This window comes from Gekko japonicus, unplaced genomic scaffold (genome assembly GCF_001447785.1).
Source record: "Gekko japonicus isolate JY-2015 unplaced genomic scaffold, Gekko_japonicus_V1.1 scaffold1330, whole genome shotgun sequence".
Lineage (NCBI taxonomy): Eukaryota > Metazoa > Chordata > Lepidosauria > Squamata > Gekkonidae > Gekko > Gekko japonicus.
This window is the reverse complement of record NW_015161437.1, coordinates 395,329-413,806: the sequence shown is the minus strand read 5'-3', so window position 1 is coordinate 413,806 and position 18,478 is coordinate 395,329. Positions and strand designations below refer to the sequence as shown.

The 18,478-nt window shown below is 43.9% G+C and overlaps 1 protein-coding gene across 2 annotated transcripts in view; it reads right to left on the bottom strand.

Moving 5' to 3' along the window:
* The window catches only part of ITGB1 (integrin subunit beta 1), a 52,336-nt gene extending 35,851 nt beyond the window's left edge, over window positions 1–16,485 (bottom strand). For both annotated transcript variants that reach the window (XM_015428986.1, XM_015428987.1), the window contains exon 1: window positions 16,056–16,485. In XM_015428986.1, coding sequence (XP_015284472.1) covers window positions 16,056–16,061 — 6 coding nt within the window. In that variant the 5' untranslated portion in view covers window positions 16,062–16,485. The remainder of the gene's footprint in view (window positions 1–16,055) is intronic.
* Between the last annotated feature and the right edge of the window lie 1,993 nt (window positions 16,486–18,478).

Sequence of the window (18,478 nt, the reverse complement as noted above, 5' to 3'; positions counted from 1 at the left end):
ATTCAAGCTAAAGAGTATTCAAAGATCTATATAGCACGATGTTGTTATGAAACTAAAAAGAATGCCTAACATTTGATATAACAATGTTAGTACATTGACCTAGTGCCTAGGATTTGTCAAGTATTGCCTTAATTGTTCTTTCCAAATGCAAAAATCTTATTTCTCAAATGATAATTTCTCATTTATGCCATAGTTTAGACAAGGGGTGTCAAAGATACGGCCCGCGGGCCGGAACCTGCCCAACCAGGTCTCTAATCCGGCCCATGAGTAGACCGCCGCCCCCTGCTGGTAAAGATTTACTGCTGCCTGTTGGGGTTGATCGGCAGCTCCCTGAAACTGGCTTTTTCGGGGACTGAGATCAGCTGTTGAAGCTCAGTGTGATGGCAGCTCCACGTGACTAGCTTTTCTGGTGGCTGCGATTAGCTGTTTCCTCTCCCTCTGTTGTTGCCGCGCAAAGTACCTCATGTGCTTGTTCACAAAGACTTCAAGAGCCTCAGGGTGTTCTGCAACTTGTTTTTGGGATATCCTTTGCAATTTGAAGCTCCCTGCTGTGTTTTGTTTACGAAAGCTGCAAACTGGAAGAGGCACAATTTCCTGCTGCAGGCTCAGACGTGGGATGAGTAAGGTTCCCCCCCCCCCATTATTATATTGTAGTAAAGTTGCATGTTTGTTAAGGATTATTTGCCTGGTAGCAATTTGAGAAGTCAGAGTCAATTTAAAAAAAAAACCTCTTTGAATACAGTACTTTTGCTGTTATATTCTGGTGAATCTGCATTATAAGTTTTCTGGAGAGTTATGGATGCTTTGCCTGATAGCAATTTGGATATGAGCTGCTAGCAAAATCCCCCCACCCCCCAAAAAACCCCTCTTTGAATAAAGCTGGCTTCATCATGTTACATGTTAATTAGCTCTTCAGCCTCTCTATTGTTTCTTGTTATAGTATTTCAATTGTGTTTAGTTTTCGGTTTCTGAGTTTATACTGTTTTTCAATTTGTGTGCCAGCTCAAGAATGAGATGAAGTGGCATATAAATATACACATGGGGAGTATGATTGCAGGTTTAGGCATACTCAAGATTGCTACAGCACAGATATTGTCTCCAGATTTTGATGCAATAATTCAGAGCAAGAGGTGGCAGTCATCAAAGACTGTTAAATAAAATATTGCAAGATGCTAATTATTGTTAATGTTTTCATTATTGTTCATTAATTATTAATGTTTTAGGCATGTTTGTGTTTTAAGTAAAAATAATGTCTTTCATTGTGTTGGTTTGTGTTCTTTATAAAGTTTATATCTCTGGTACATGGCATTACATTTTATGACACACATGACTCGGCCCCACAAAGTCCCATTTATGTCAGATCCAGCCCTCGAAACAATTGAGTTCGACACCCCTGGTTTAGACCAACACTATTTTAAGTGGCTTTCATTGAACATAACCTATTAAAAACTTTCAAAGCACCTCACTGGCTAGCAATATGAATTATAACAGTTTATTTTTATTTTATTTTATTAATCAGATTTATATCCCGCCCTTTCAGCCGAGGCCGGCTCAGGGCAGCTTACATGAAAAGATAAAACATATCAATAAGAAAACAATGTTCCTAGTATGGTGTAAAAGGAAATGTTTCTACAGAGCATCATTATTAGAAGTGTTTATATTATTTCACCTCCATGGTATGTTAGACCTGAGAAAATGTCATCTGAGAACAGAGATAAGAAGCCAAGTGACGTAAACTGACTATCCTTAGCTAGCAAGGGCTGTTGCCTGCACTAAAACCTGTATCTGAACCTTCAGTACTGAAAAATCTTCATACGATATAGCTCTCACATCACAACATGTTCAATGTCTGCATCACACCAACTTATTTCTTATAAACATATTCCATCACATTTTTAGTCTACTCATCCTCCAAGAAGCTCAGGGCAGCATAATTAGTTCTCCCATTTTTTACTTCGTAACAACCCTGTTATGTGAGTTAGGCTGAGAGACTGAGACAGGCCCAGGGTCACCCAATAAGCTTCATGGCTGAATGGGAATTTGAAACTGGGTTTCCCCAGCCCAAGTCTAACACTCCAACCACTACAGTACATTTGAATCACATCATTCTGCACTCACTGGGTACGTGACCTAGAGAAGTGGCACAATCACAAAGGCCACAGCCTGAATCTTGCCTCTTCTATGAACTCACAAGGTGGCCTCGGAAACAAGCTATTCTCTTTTCTCACTCCCTGCAATACAAGGATAATATTGATCTGCCTTACAGGATTATTGTAACATCTGAAAGAGCTCTACAAAAAGCTTCAGATCACCAGCTGTGTGACCATCATTTCCCAAACAAACAAGGCTCCGTAGGTCGCATGCACAAGCTATGTCTGAAAACGTGACCAGTGGGAAGAGTTACTTTTTTCAGAAGAAAAGAAAAAAGGAGTGCTAATGCAATGAGGAGTTAAAGAGGCTAACTGGATCAAAGATAATATGCCCCATCATGTTGCTTGGGTCTTGGACTAACACAGGGTCACTGACAACAGAAAGCAAGCAGTATCTGATGAACTAGGCACAGGTGAAACCAGAAAAATAAATCAAATCAAAATCAAGGACATGAGTATCAGCCTTATCCATCTAATATGTTTTTATCTTGCCCTATAAAAAAAATCGCAGAACAACATCCACACTTCTCCCTACCCCTTGTAGGAAAAAAACAAACCAAGAAACCAAGAAATCCATTATCAAAGTTTTAACAATATCTGGGGTTGATGCAGGCCTTTCCCTAATTCTCAAATGACTAAATTCATGAACACCTCACATAGTTTAGTTTATTTTCCAAGTAGGTTCACAAATGCTTACTTAACACTTGACTGCAGCATTGGATGGTGACATGAATGAACTATCACAATTACAACACAGAACTTAACAATAATCAAAAACGCTCTGCAACCAAGGCAGCTCAGAGATTCCACTGAGTCATCAGATGATGTACATCAATGTGGACTAGCTCTTACTTCTTCAAATGCTGAAGAAATGATTCATTCATCTGCTACAAGTCCTCAAATCAGTACTTGTAGTAGTAATTCAATTTTCATAATTCAATTTGTTCTGTAGTGGGAGGTTACATGTGTTAATTCTATACCCCATTTATTTATTATCTGTTTAGTTGATCTCAGTTATTCAATAATCTAATTTATCCACTTCTAATGAGCATCTTCCTCTGAAACAATCACATTACAGCAATTCAGTAGCAAAAACTCCTGTTGCAGTTTCTATCAAAAACTTTGTTGCCTACAGTAATCTGTGCACCACAGATACTTTCTATCCACAGCCACTCCAAGAACAGGTATTCAGTAGTATGTATTTTTAAGCCCATATTTAGCCACACAAAATCTATTTTGTTTAGTGTATAAGTATTTTTTCCAGTTTACATGTATTTATTACACAGTAGGCTGTCCTTGTCTCAAATGAAAAGAAACCATACAAGAAAGTCAATTACACTCTTGTTGTGGGGGGGGGGGATAAACGGAGTTTAAACAGACAAGTTTAGCTACTTTGTTCTTACAAATTAAACTTGGAAACAATATTCAGATTATTCTGTGATAAAGTGATATTTATAGAAGACAACAACACTATTTAAGCCATATAATGATAGGTAAATGGGATCAGGGACTTTGGGGCAAGGGGTCACTATGGACCTGTTCTAAAGAAGCGTAAGGGGGGGGGGAGAAATGTTTGCCCATTATAAGCAAAGTGCATTTTCTCTCTTCACAAAAAGGAAGTTTGCCATTTCCTTCAGCACTCTGGCTTCTGATGTCTCCACCCAAATATGTCACTAAATTACAATGTGTCCTCTACCCACTGAGTATCAAAAGAGTTCAGATGCTCTGTCAGAAACACATCTTTTTAAAAACCATTTTCACATTCTTATAGATTAAACCTGTCACCTTCTGAATGCACAGCTGGACGGAGGATTCCTTTTGAAACCATCACAGTACTATTTAACACTAGTAGTAAAACAGGGATATTCCCTTTGTTTTTGGCACTGCCGTTCCCCTGACCATCCTGAATTTGGTGGCCAATTTTAAGGCTCCTAGGTTTATTTTCTGATTAATTATGCCTGCCATGGACTGACAGGCAAGTAGCCACATCTTTTTATTACTATAAATGTATATGGAGCTTCACATAAACTATGACAAGAAGTCATAAATATAAACCTGGGACTGCCTCATTGGTGTACTGCTTCTAAAAGCTTTCCAGCTCTAATAACAAAACAGAAACAATTCAGCACAGTTGCTCATGATTTTTCTTTATATGAAACATTAATGGCTGTAAGCATGAGTGTAAGGAACACTAAAGATTCAAGCACAACTACACGTAAGCTGCAATTCCACAGCAGACTAGAAAAAAGACAAAAACTTCACCTTCCAATAAACAAGCATACACAACAGGATTAACAAATCCCTGGCACCGGGGCACCATTTTATTGTGGTGCCCAGAATTTTCAGCAGTGTCTCATCAATTCTCAGTAGAAATGCAAGAGTTGAATCCAATCAGTTTTTTCCCTGGTAAAAAGGGGAGGAAAGTGTTCCCTTCGACCACCCAAATGGGTATATTTGGGATTGTGGGAGCTGCATGGACAACAGCCAGCTTCGGGCTGGGAGGGAGGGGTAGAAATGTGAAGAATAAATAAATAAATGTGGAATGATGGCTATCAATATGGTTTGGAATTTGGAAAGACAAGATACTGTCCCAGGGCAAGCAAGGATCCTCTCGCCCATCTTCTCTGCCTTTCCAGCTAATGCAAATTCACAAAGACGATCAAGAGATCACTTTAAAAAAAAAAGACAGCTCCATGGGACAACCACAGGTGGTTCTCCCCATAACTAACAGAAACACACTATAGAGCTAAGAGATGAAGTCTTCTCTGAAAAAGTGCTACCATGCTGTCAACGTAGGTCACGAACATCATCATGGTGCTGGGTATCATAAACCTTCAGCCTTTTAAAGGTCAGACGGTGGCTGTTTTTCTCACTGTACGGACTCCGCAGAGAGATAAGAGAAGCAGCTGAGATAGCATCATGATCTGCTTTCAAAGAAGGAAACTGTAGAGCTGTGACAGATACAGGAGAGATGGGCAAATGGCGGGTCAGCCGTTATTTGTAAGCCTTATAAACTAATCTAACATAACTACAATTTTTCGGAATTGCTGTATCACTTCACAGTAGTAGCTAAGGACGGGCACTAAATGGGAAAATGAGGTTCTGTTCGTGGTATAACCAGTTCGTGAACCATACACTGTCACAAACTTTTAGCCAATGAACAAAACTGGTTTGGTTCATGAGGGCACAAAACCCCCCCCCCCCCCCCGGCGTGCTAGAGACACCAAACTGCCTGTCATTCCCCCAGAAAGCACTTTCCTGGGGGCACCTTCTTGGGGGGCCGTAACTCAGACCTTGTAAATCCACTTCTCACCAAATTTGGAGGGTGGGTAGAAAAGAGTCAGCCAGAGATCCCCTGCGAGTTTCTATGGACAACACCTGAATCTGCTCCTGTCATTGACAGGTGCAGGTTTCAGAAGTGTATAGAGTGGATCCTGTGCAAGCTAGAGATATCAACATCACAGGGGACCTCCCCTGGATACTCCTCTACATGCCCTCCAAGTTCCACCCCCCAATTCATTTGAAGTTTTGTACACATTCAGACTGAGGGCAGACAGAACCGCTGGAAAGTTCATGAACAGTTGGTGCCAGTCGACCTGTCACGAACTTCACTTTATGAACCACCCAAAATTTGGAGCCAGTTCATGCCCTTCCCTAGTATTAGCAAACATGTAGCAATCATATGCAGTGTTACTCCAAGACAGAAGTCACTTTGCACAGGACTGCACTACATGCCCAACTGTTCATAGCAGAAGGAACAAGTAGTTTAAACATAAATGATTAAATTTTCAATTCAGTCCAAGAGTGGTTTTACATTAAAACATGAATAAAGACTTATTTGTTCTGTACATTTCATATGAACACGTATTACAGTCTTGCAGCACATATATCAATACAGGAATACCAAGTGCCAACATTAACTACATGTAGTAATTCATACAATGAGAAAAGCCTTTCTTTCCAGAACAGAAACTGAACTGCCTATCTTTAGAAATGGTTAGTTAACCACAGATCTCTCTCAAACAAATATCAAAGTGCTACACGGTTCTCTGTTGTTATATGTTGTGATCCTTATCAGAAAACAATGAGGGTAACCTTGATCTAGAGTGAAGAAAGCAGCAGCTGGCATGCATGCCAAACAGTGCCAGGTCAGGACAGTTTGCTCAGCACACAGGGCCAGTTCTCCAGACAAGGGACTGAGGTGAGCTCCTGATACACTGGCAGCATTGCTGGGGCTCAAAGACTACACTTAAGGACTGAAAATGTAGTAGTCTAAGGACTGAAAAATTTTGCAGAGAGACCATTAACAGAAGCCTTAAGCCTGGTCACATATACTTTAAACAAATGCTTTATAGCAGAAATGTCAAGTAACAGACATTTAGAAACTTTCACAAGAAGAGGTAAAGTCCCTTAAATATAAGACCGCTCTCTAAATCACATCAGCACAAGGACATCACATGTGCCCATCCAAAAAGCAGCTGAAATACGGGGGGGGGGGGGGGAGAGAAAGTACTTTTCATTAAATGATTGTCTTTGAACTCCTTACTCTATATTTTATTTATTTTACAAAATTTATACTCACCTTTCTGGTCCCATAAGGGCCATTAGAACCAACAAAACACACATCATTAAAACAAACCAGAGCTAAACAACAAATACAACAACTTTAAAAAAATGAAAACATAGGGCAGGGAGGAAGGATCAATAAAGGAATGCCAAATGAGTAAAAAAATAATTTTCGCCCCCTGGTGGAAGACGGCAACTGAAGGAGGAGGCAGATAAGCCTCTCTGGGGAGAGAGGCCAGTGTTTGGGTCAAGAAGGCCCCCTCCCAGGATGCTACCTGCTTTGAAGGTGGACAAGCCTTAAGCAGGGTCTTGGAAAAAGGCACTCCTTCAGGTGTGCTGGTCCCAAACCATAAAGAGGCAGTTTGGTGTAGTGGTTAGGAGCTAGAAACTGAACTGCCTATCTTTAGAAATGGTTAGTTAACCACAGATCTCTCTCAAACGGGTTAGAACGGATAAGAGGAAGTACTTCTTCACCCAAAGAGTGATTAACACTTGGAATTCACTGCCACAGGAAGTGGTGGCGGCTACAAGCATGGACGGCGTCAAAAAGGGATTAGATAAGCATTTGGAGCAGAGGTCCATCAGTGGCTATTAGCCACAAGGTATAGATAGGGGCTCTGGGGCAAGTGATGCTCTGTCATCTTGGTGCTTGGGGGGGAAGGTCAACAGTGGGAGGGCTTCTAATGTCCTGGCCCCACTGGTGGACCTCCTGATGGCACTGGTATTTCTGGCCACTGTGTGATACAGAGTGTTGGACTGGATGGGCCTTTGGCCTGATCCAACATTGGCATCTCTTATGTTCTTAGGAGCTCCAATATGGGAAAACCAGGTTTGAGTCCCCATTCCTCCTGGTGTGACCTTGGGCCAGTCACAGTTCTCTCAGAGCTGTTCTGGAAACAGCAGTTCTCAAAAGAGCCCTCTCAGCCCCACCTACCTCATAGGGTGTGTTGTGAGGAGGGGAAGGGAAAGGAGATTGTAAGCCACTCTGAGACTCCTTTGTGTAATGAAGGGTGGGGTATAAATCCATTCTTTTCTCACTCTCTCTCTTTATGTGGCTTAGTCCTTTTTATCATATTAAAATTCAAAGTATTTTACTCGTCATCCTTTAAAGATCTTATTGCTGACTGCTCACTCAATAGCTCTGAATGCATAACCGTGGGCTCTCTTGGATAATGCTGCTTAATCATTTCCTTCGGATACTTTTTTGTGACACAAGAATGAGTCATCTGGTTTATCACAATTAGGGTGGATGCTTATGGTTTGCGCCTGTATCAGGAAGCATTTTTTAAATATGTTCAAGGTTAAGCATCTTTGCATTTACTTAAATGCTATGAAAGAACAGTCAACTATTCACTCTTGCACACAGAAATTATGGCTTTAATCCAAACAGCTGTAGGCACAGAAAGATTCCAGTGCAAGCTAAGGCAAACACACACACACAAAACAAAAATACAAATTATTTCTGCAACCAAAAAACAGGTCAAACTGTTCAGTCACTGGATCTAATCCAATATTAGTAAAGGTAAAGGTTTCCCTTGCTTGAAAGTCAGTCGAATCCGACTCTAGGGGGCAGTGTTCATCTCGGTTTCCAAGCCGAAGAGCCTGCATTGTCCGAAGACTTCTCTGTGGTCATGTGGCTGGCATGACTAAACGCCAAGGCGCACGGAATGCTGCTACCTTCCCACGGAAGCAGTACCTATTTATCTACTTGCAATTTCTTGCTTTCAAACTGCTAGGTTGGCAAGAGCTGGGGCCAGAGATGGGAGCTCACTCTGTCATGCGGTAGTAGGGTCTCAAACTGTTGAGCTACTGACCTTCCAGTCTGCAACTCAGAGTCTTAACCTCTGAGCCACAGTGGCCCCACCAGATCCCAAATAAAATTTATTTTTATAAAATATTTTTTTCATAATTTCCACCCAATTTTTATACCAGAAATAAAGGACACCTGAATTATCATTTGCATACCAGCACACTACAATGTGTAGCACAGTAGCAAAGAAAGTGTGAGATTCTCAGATCAGGTATCTTTTCAGCAATCTAATTCCTTAGCTGGCCTTAAACAAGCCACTGTTTCTTACACTCTGATCTCAGTATGTAATACTAGGATAGTAATACCCCACCTCCATTACAGAGTTACTTTAAGGACTTATATATGAGGTTCCTGGAAAACTCTACAATCCTGAAATCAATGCAATTCTAAATCAAGTTATCCATTGAATTCAATGAGTTTAGGATATAATTATGTTTAGGAATTCACAGTATTGTCATCAAATAAACATTCTTCTACAAGTATGCTGTTCCAATGAATTAGTGCTTAATATATTTTTTAAAAAATCATCTCACTCTTCATGTCTCCTTTATTTTATCCTCATAACAACAATGTAAGGTAGGTTCAGCTGACCCACAGTCACCCAGCAAGCTTCAGGCAGAAGGGATTCTGAGACTGCAGTTTGCAGCCCTAGTCCAACACTCTACCACTACACTGTATTAACTTTCATCCATATTAAGCATATGGAACAGTCCAGTGATGGCCAAACAGATCCCACAACACTTGTACCACGACATAGCTACGTCTTCATACACATATCAGGAGTATCCTACGCTGCACACGTGGTCACCATTTCATGCAAAATGGGCGACACAAAGATTTTTTATGTCTTTAGTACTCTAATACAGTCATAGAGAGAGCCAGCTTGGTGCAGTGGTTAAGAGTGGCAGATTGTAATCTGGAGAACTGGGTTTGATTCCCCACTTCTCCACATCAAACCAGCTGGGTGAACTTGGGCCAGTCACAGTTTTCTCAGAACTCTCTCAGCCCCACCTACCTCACAGGGTGTGTGTTGTGGGGAGAGGAAGGGAAGGTGATTGTAAGCCACTCCGAGATTCCTTCAGGTAGTGAAGAGCAGGGTATAAAATCTCCCCCACCTCTTCCTCTGTTAGAGTTTAACAATCTAATAGGTATGCTAAAGACTAATGTAAAAAAAATCTTGAATGCACACCACGCCCCATTGAATTAATTGGCAAATAGTTATTTTAACAAACCTGGCTGCCCTCCATCTTCATGGAAGTGCCTGCAAATGTTCATGGCATGTGTTGAGGGAGACAGACCACAGCATGAGTCTCCATCTTTCCACTTAGAACACTGAGAGACACTTAAAAGCAAGTGTAGAGGGAAATAACATAAAATCAAACTAGTATGAAAACTTTGTTATCTGGCACTTGAAGATCTGAAAAACGCCGTTAATGGGCATTGCCCAGAAAGCATGCCACCCCCACCATACTCCTATATCTTCAGGCACATGTGTGCCCCACTCCTGCCTGTCCTGCTGGCTTTCTACGCTGACCACCTCAGGTATTTCCTTCCCCTTCAAGTATGTTTTAAGGGGGGAAATGGAAGAAATGTACAGGGCCTGGATACTGACCTCATGCAAGACCCTACAATTAAATGGTAAAAACTCTGATATGACTGTACTAGGTCACAGCAACAAATTCTGGCTATTTTGAGATATCACACTAATTCCAACAAGGAAACCCATGGTAAACTGTCACAACAGATTTCATAGAATCATCGGTCCCTGCCACACGGGGGGGGGATGTGTGGGCAAAGTGCTGCTTTTGAAAGCCGCACCAAATTAGGCACGCGGCGGCGGGATAACACAGATCCCGTGAGCCGCCGCACACTTGCTCCCCGGCACGATCAGATGCCGGGGAGACCGGGGAGAAAGCCACGAAACAGAGAGGGAGGCTGCCGAACTGCACATGTGTGAGCATGCGCAGTTCAGCCAGGAGCCTCGGATGCGCCGGCAGAAGGACGCGCCGGTGATCCCACGGCCGCGCTTGCCGTGGCCTTTCTGATAAATCCACCTCTAGGGGTGGTTCTTTTTTGCAGTGGGTTTTCGGCCTGAAGGGCTGGACTGGGAACAGGTACGCACCACTTCCCAGATGTTGCGGTGCGATTGCGCCCGTTTGCTGCGCCCCCGATCCGGCCCTCTCCCGGCCCAAACCCTTATGTGTGACCGGGGCCATCGAATGTTAGGAAGGGACCTTGCAGGTCATCTAGTCCAACCCTCTGCACTCTGCAGGACCACAGCCAAAAGATAGCCCTACAACATACCCGAAAGATGGTTGTCCAGCCTCCGCTTGAAAACGTCCAGCGAAGGCGCATCCACCACCTACCGAGGCAGTCTGTTCCACTGCTCAACCACTCTTAAGAGTTAGGAAGTTTCTCCTGATATTTAGCTGGTAACGACTCCCTTGTAATTTCCACCCATTAGATCTAGTCTTGCAATCCGGAACAAGAGAGAATAGATCCGCTACATCTTCTACATTACAGCCCTTCAAATATTTGAAGACTGCAATCATGTCCCCTCTAAGCCTTCTCTTTCCCAGGCTAAACATACCCAACTCTTTCAGCCTTTCCTCATAAGACTTGGATTCAAACCCTCTCACCATTCTGGTTGCCCTCTTCTGGACACGCATTAGCTTTCTTCGCAGCCACATCACACTGCAGGCTCATGTTTAGCTTGTGATGAACCGGAACACCTAGATTCCTTTTACATGTGCTGCTGTCAAGCCAAGTCCCTCCCATTCTATATCTGTGCCTTTGATTTTTTTTTGTACTTAAGCGTAAGACTTTGTACTTATCGCTATTGAAATTCATTTTATTTGTCTCAGCCCACTGTTCCAGCCTATCTAGATAATTTTGAATCCTGATTTAGGAGAGGAAGTAACTGCAGTCGTTTTCAGATGTCACTAACACGCCCATTGGGAGCCTACCAATGGGAACGTGTGCAACAGAGAGTACTCATGATACACGTGGCCAACATTTCATGTGAAATGGGCAACTCAAAGATTTTTTATGTGCATACTGCTCTAGCACACCAGACACACTGGGGATATTGAATGCAGCACCGCTCTTTGTTGGTAGGTTCCCAGTAGGAGTAGTTGTAATGTCTAAAAAGGACTCGTGTGTGCATGCAATCTTTACAAAACTCTTTTTTCATAAGAGCAGAAGCTACTCAGTTATTAAACTGCAGAATTTATACCGTTTCAGAGGAACAGCATTTGTGTACCTTCTCCATTCAGTTACATTCCTATATTACCTTCTGTTGATATTTTGCTTCTCTTTTATATGGACACTTCAACATTGCTCTCAAGTTAATTACTTCCCATAAACACAAATGGCCTGACCTGGATAGCCCAGGCCAGCCTGATCTCATCAGATCTTGGAAGTTAAGCAGGGTTGACCCTGGTAAGAATATGGATGGGAGACCACCAGGGAAGTTCAAGGTTGCAATGCAAAGGTGGGCAATGACAAACCACCTCTGAACATCTCTTGCCTTGAAAACCCTACAAGGTCTCCATAAATCAGCTGCACTTTTGATCACCCACCACATGAGCACAAATACAGCTTTCCAGCACTTAGGACTTCTTGCTTTCATATTGGCTAGTAAACATTATTTTATTAACAAATATTTAACCCATGTTTCAATATAAAAATTCAAGGAGGGTACTAAAGTGCAGTTAGCAGATTAAGGAAACAATCTGAAGGAAATCATATACAACAGATCAATTCAAAATCACCCAGATTACACTACAGTTAATGTGGGATTTCAAGTGGATAAAACTAGAAGTACAAAAGATGTGGCAGTGGATAAGGGTTCTACAGCCAATTACTGAGGTACAAGAAGACAGAAGTAGCGGCTCTAAACTCTAGCATTACTCAGAAGTCTAGCTCCAGTATTACTAAGAACTCTAGCATTACTCAGAAGTACCAAATTCCATAGATGTTTGCTTGGAGATAAGTACCAGAGAATTCAAACATTAGTAAGTTTAACACCAAACACTGGAAAGGTGTATATGTCAAGAGTGAAGGTTGAGGCAAATCCACAAGGAACATTAGCAGCATGGTGCAGATCTATGGTCTTCAAATCTGTCCAGACCCAGAACCCAACTTAACCCCAAAGTTGCACTATGGAACCCACTGCTCATGTGACCAAAAGTCACATGACAGAAAAAGGAGGAGTCAAAGTTCCTTGACCAGCCTATGCTACAAAGGAATTATCTTCAGTGATTTCGCCTTGCTCTACTGCTGTCCCTCTCAGCTTGCATACAAAAATAGCCAGGCGGCATGGTAACCTTGCTCTGTATACATGCATACTAACAGCAGGTCCCAGCCAAAAAGCAGCAAAAATGACAGGGACTTTATAGAGATTTGCAAAGCATCTGACAGTTCCACTGATTCAGAAGCTATAGCATTGGAAACCCATGCTCAAATACCTACTTAAGCCACAAAGCTCATTGCATGGCCATGGTTAACTCACCTTTTGTGAGCCTAACCCACTTCAGATTTGTTTTGAAGATAAACTACACCTTTGAGCTCCAAGGAAGGTTTTTGCACTGTTGCAATATAGACACACTAAGTACTTTAAGGTGACAAACAGGAGAAACCACATAAAAATGATTAAGAGTGAAAACATAACTTTAAGTGTTGCTCAGAAGGAGAGGGACAGAGAAGGCAAGAAAGAGGAAGAACAGTATGCAACCAAAAATCCCTACAAGGTCATGTTAAATGACAACATGCATGACCATACTAGTGCAAAATGCAATTAATTATATCCAAAACATGTATGCAAGTACAGAGAAACTGTGACCACATAAGGTGTCATGGAAATGAAACCTGGTAAGACAAAAAACACAAATGCATTGCCTGTGGCTGCAACAACAGGAAGAAACAAGCAAACTTATTTCAAGCAAACATTAATATGGGCTGCGGTCACACGGAGCATAAGCCACGCTAGAGAGACGGAAGAGAGGCGGAGTTTCCTGGCGCGATCACATGGCAACATCTGGCAAGTGTAGAGCTCCCGTCGCTAACCCGTGCCTAAACGCCAAAACAGCGGAGTAAAAAACTAGTACCTCGGAGGTACTAGTTTCCGGAAACAGCGGGGCAAAGGGCGGGCGTCTGATCGCATTTCCGGAGGTAGTTCCGGCACCCGCCCATGTCCCCTAGCTAGAAGGTGTTTTTTTCCCCCCCAAGTCTCCATGGATGCACAAAAGCAATCAACAGAGCATGCGCAAACGTTAGTTTAATAAAAAAAACAACCCACACAACTTACGTCGTGCAGAGAAGAGGAGAGCAGCCTCAAGAAAGCCACAAAGAGCGCACGGCTTGAGGCGAGCGACAAATAGATAGGGGGAAAGGGGACAAGGCAGCCGATACAGCGGCTGAGATGAAGCCCAGAAGAGGGGGGCGCGGTGGCAGATTAGGAAGTCTCCTTGGGGAAGGGGCGGTCAGGGCGGAGGGGGCTGAGCCATGCTGCTTTGCCCTCTTCGCGCGCCCCACCAGCCGGCTCCCCGGACTGTTGCCCTTCCAGAACTACTGCCCACCCCCTGCCTGCCTCACTGGTGGGGAAAACGCCGAGCCCGACACGATGCCACACCACCCAGTCGCCAGCTGGCCCCTCCTCTCCCCAGCGCCGCTTGGCCAGCTGTCTCTGGCAGCCCCCTCCTTGCCTTCCCTCGTGCGCGGCCCCCGCTTCTTTGCCCCAAGGCCCCACTTCTGTGTGATCCGCACCTCTCCCTAACCACGGGACCTCCATGGAATCTCCACGGGACCTCCATGGGAGGTCTGATCGCCCAACCGCGCTTTCGTTTCCCCCGGGGCAAACAGCTACGCTTCCCCTCCGCATTTTCCTGGCTGTGTGACCACAGCCATGATTAAGTTTGTCAACTGAAACTGAAACATTCATCTGAAGAAAAACCTGTGAAACTCAATGGAGGCCCCGGTCACATGGGCCGGATATTGTGGGGGGGGGGGAGGCGTAGCTAATTGCCCCGGCGCAGTTTGATCCGCAATTATGCGATCAGACACGCCGGCAGCACACCACGGGTCCTTCCCTTAGCGCCGGCACGCGCTGGCGTGATCACACCACGGCCATCTGGAGGCAGCCCATGGCAAACGTTTACTAGTACCTTGGAGGTACTAGTTTTTCTTTTTCTTTTCCCAAAACAATTTATTAGGACATAATAAAAAGTTAAACATATAACAAATTAGTTATCGTACATCCTTTTCTACTACACCCCACTCCCTTCCGGCTTCCCACAGTGCTCCAACCTCCAGCCCATATCTTAGATTTTCTTTATACCTCCCTTTCTCGCTATTCACAATCTATAGGTAACTTATATATCAACTAATATTCTTATATATTTATCCTTATTCTATTATCATTTAATTTTTAGTAACTATCAAAGCAAATCAAATTGTTCTTTACATCCCAGTATTTTTCAGGAGGTACTAGTTTTTTACGCACATTGTCGGCAGTAAGCCACAGGTGCGCTCCACTTCCCAGATGTTGGGGTGTGATCGCGCCCAGATAATCCGCCCACCATCTGTGTCTCTCCCACAGCAACTTTGTGGTGTGATCGGGGCCGGAAATAGGTTTTAAGATTAGGATCCATGATATTAGGCAACAGTCACTAGACACAGTTGGAAATAAGTTCCACTGAAGCTCACAAAACTTGCTTTCGAACACACAGGCACCACACTGAAGCTTTATAACAGTCTTTCTGTGAGTGACACAACTGCTATTTCCTGCTCCTCTCCTTACTAGGCAGCACACTTGGTTTTCCCATTCTCCTTCTGCCAAGGTAGGTTAACAGAGAAGGGCGCCTCTCTCCGTCTGTCACCCCACACCAGAGTAGCATAACGTCAAGAATCAAAGCAAATGAGCCATCAATCACAGCCGATTCACAACGAATTTAAAATGAAAGCCTTAAAAGCCTGCAAGGTGACTTTAAGTGTGCATGTGTGTGTATGTGGGGAGAAGGAGATGTCTTCCCACCAAGCAAGCAGCAAGCGATGACACTTTCCACCCAGTAGGCCTGAATAGCCCACTCCGCCTATCTGGCCAGGGATGGTAGCCAAAAGGGGCTGTTGTGCTCACCCAACTCTGCCACCGCTTGGACGCTCCCCAAATGCATTAGCCTCGTGCCATCCTTGTTCTATATTCTACTTTCAACCCTGCACATCAACTTTACCAGGCTGCAAAAAAAGGAGGTGGAGGTGGAAAGAGCTCCAGCGAAAAAGGGTTGTTTCAGACTTGGGCGGGGTGGGGGATTGTTTGCATCCGCTTCCCAGACGGTGCAATGTCTTCTCCACGAGGACAACTTCAACTCTTCCCCACCACGAAGCACACCCCACAAAATACCCTTATAAGGAAAGCCTTCGCTAGAAGCTTTTCGAAAAGGAGACCCAAAGGCCCTCAGCTGTGGGATGGGGGCGGGCGGCGGCGGCGGCGGCCTCCCTTCTTCGCCTCAGACTCCCCCCCCCTTTTTTTTTGCCATGGCCGAGGCTCTGCTATAAAGGGCCCCCCTTCCCTCGAGGGCTCGGCGACGTTGGCGGCGGGGCGGGATCCCGTTCTCTTCCTCCCTGGCCGCGAGACGCCTCCTCAGTGCTGCCGCCGCCGCCGCTTCCCCCCTCGCGGCGTTCCGGGGCGGGCCTGGCCTGGCCGGGCCTTACTCAGAGCAGCGCCTCCGCCGCCGCCGTGGGGGTGAGGGCTGCGCCGTCCCGCCCGCCTCGCCTCGCAGAGCCGCTCCTTCCCACCGCACCATCTGCAGAGCCAAGCGGAGGGAAGGTCCAGGCCTGCAAGCGCCGCCGCGGCTCCCTCATCGCCTCCGGAAGCGCATTCCTCCCGGCTGCCGTCAGCCTGGGCGGAGCATGAAAGGCGCGGACCCGCGTCCTCCTCGGGCTGCTGAGCCTTGCCTTCCCCTCCGTGTGAGGGTGGCGGGGGCCCAGGTAGGCACGGGGGAGCCCTCTTTGTCTTAGACGGACGCCGTCTCAGGTCTCCACCAGTCCCTGTGAGGAACAAGTTCACGAAAGAGGAAGTGGCCCTCCACGTTAACTGAGGCACGCTTCCCCCCCTCTTCCCGAATTAAAACTGGAAGGACACACTTGGCTCTTACCAGTGCTCCCTCTAAGCTGTGGAGTCTTGTGAGCAGAAATTCTACTTTGTGAGCTACTGGCATTAAAGTGGTGAGCCAGCGATTCGGCTGCTGCGTAAATTAGCTTGTTCTGGACTCTGGACCCATCCTTCCTGAGCGAAGACAAAAATGTGTGAGCCGGAGACTAAAAAACTAGCTCACACGAACTCAGGTTAGAGGGAACACTGGCTCTTACACCCCAAAAAGTTTTCCTTTTGAACTATGTAAGAGGATTACCCGTCCGTAGTGAAACTTCCTTACTTAGTATTTTTTTCTGTCTTTTTGGTGTTGTTGCATAAGTCTTCTCATGATAAAGGAACAAGCAAACCCAGAACACTGACTCATAGACGAGATGCGACAAACAGCCTCCTGCGAGCGGGGTACCATTTTGCTGGTTTTTGCACAGAGAGTGATTGAATGATCCATTCAGAGGCAGAAACAGAAAATCATCCATCCAGCCACACAATGGCTGAAAGAAGAGCAAGGCCCAAAGGCACCATGTAGAAATGCAGTAGGGAGTTTCTACTATTGGTGGTTATTTGGGCACTATGGTTACTTATACTGGAGCCTATAGTTATTTAATTAATTTCTCATAACTTACTAACATTACTGCCCTGAGAGAAGCTCATAGTTTTTTGTCCTGTTAGTTTTCCCAATCCCTTAAAATCTAGTTTTAACTTCTCTTGAATTGCTGTCTGGCTCCCCAGTATTCCATCAAAAGTAGTTTAATATGTCCATAAACGTTGAAGCCATGGAGAAAAAAATAGTGGGGGGAGAATAGAAATTTAGGGAAAACTTGAAATCTATGCAATGCTTTATTATCGATCCAAACATGGTCTTATTACTTTAACAACAGAAAGTTTTAGCATATGACATTGATATTCATGAAATTTAAAACTATAAGTACCTTAGGTTTGTAAAAGCAAAATTGCAAATATACACAGTACTAGATAGAGAGATGAATATTACTGCAGCCTATGCTCACATAACATGTGTACCTTAGTTTTTGCTATCAGAAAGGTAAAGAGTAAGATGAATAAACAAAAATGTTGAAAAAGAATATGATTTGGACAGAAACAATCACGCTAAGAGCAGCAGAATCTTTAGATACAGAATTAACCTTTGCAAGAGTGAAAACACTGAATTTAATTCATGTATTATTGTCATACACGTTATAGCATATTTAATTGCTTAGTCACATTTAAACGAAGACATGTCTGCAATACACACCGATTTGCATTGCTGGTTGGTAAGAATTTCATTCTCCTAGAGAAATGTCAGAATCAGATCAGGGCCAAAAGACATTTCTATAAGACATTCTTTAAAAAAGTAATAAATGGTACATTCACAGTGGGACAAGAGAAGACTGTAGGATTATGTCTATAATGATTTCTTTCAAACAAAACAAAAACAGCTGCTTGCTGTCAGAGGAGAAAAGAGCTTGTGTCCCAGATGTATCTTCTGAGGAGATATTTTAAAAACATTTCTTTCATAAAGGAAAGGCACTCTGCACATGCCTAAAAGTATACAGAACAATATCATGCAGCCCATATTATTGAACATATCCTACTTCACTTCTGTAGAGATCAGCACATTTTCCTGATGCAGGACTTTCCTGATAAAAAACACGTACGCTGTCCAGTGTTCCCTCTAAGCTGAGTTAGTGTGAGCCAGCTCACAGGTTTTTAGCTTCCGGCTCACAGATTTTTGTCTTAGTTCAGGAAGAATGGCTCCAGAGCCAACTAATTTATGCAGGAGCCAAATCGCTGGCTCACAACTTT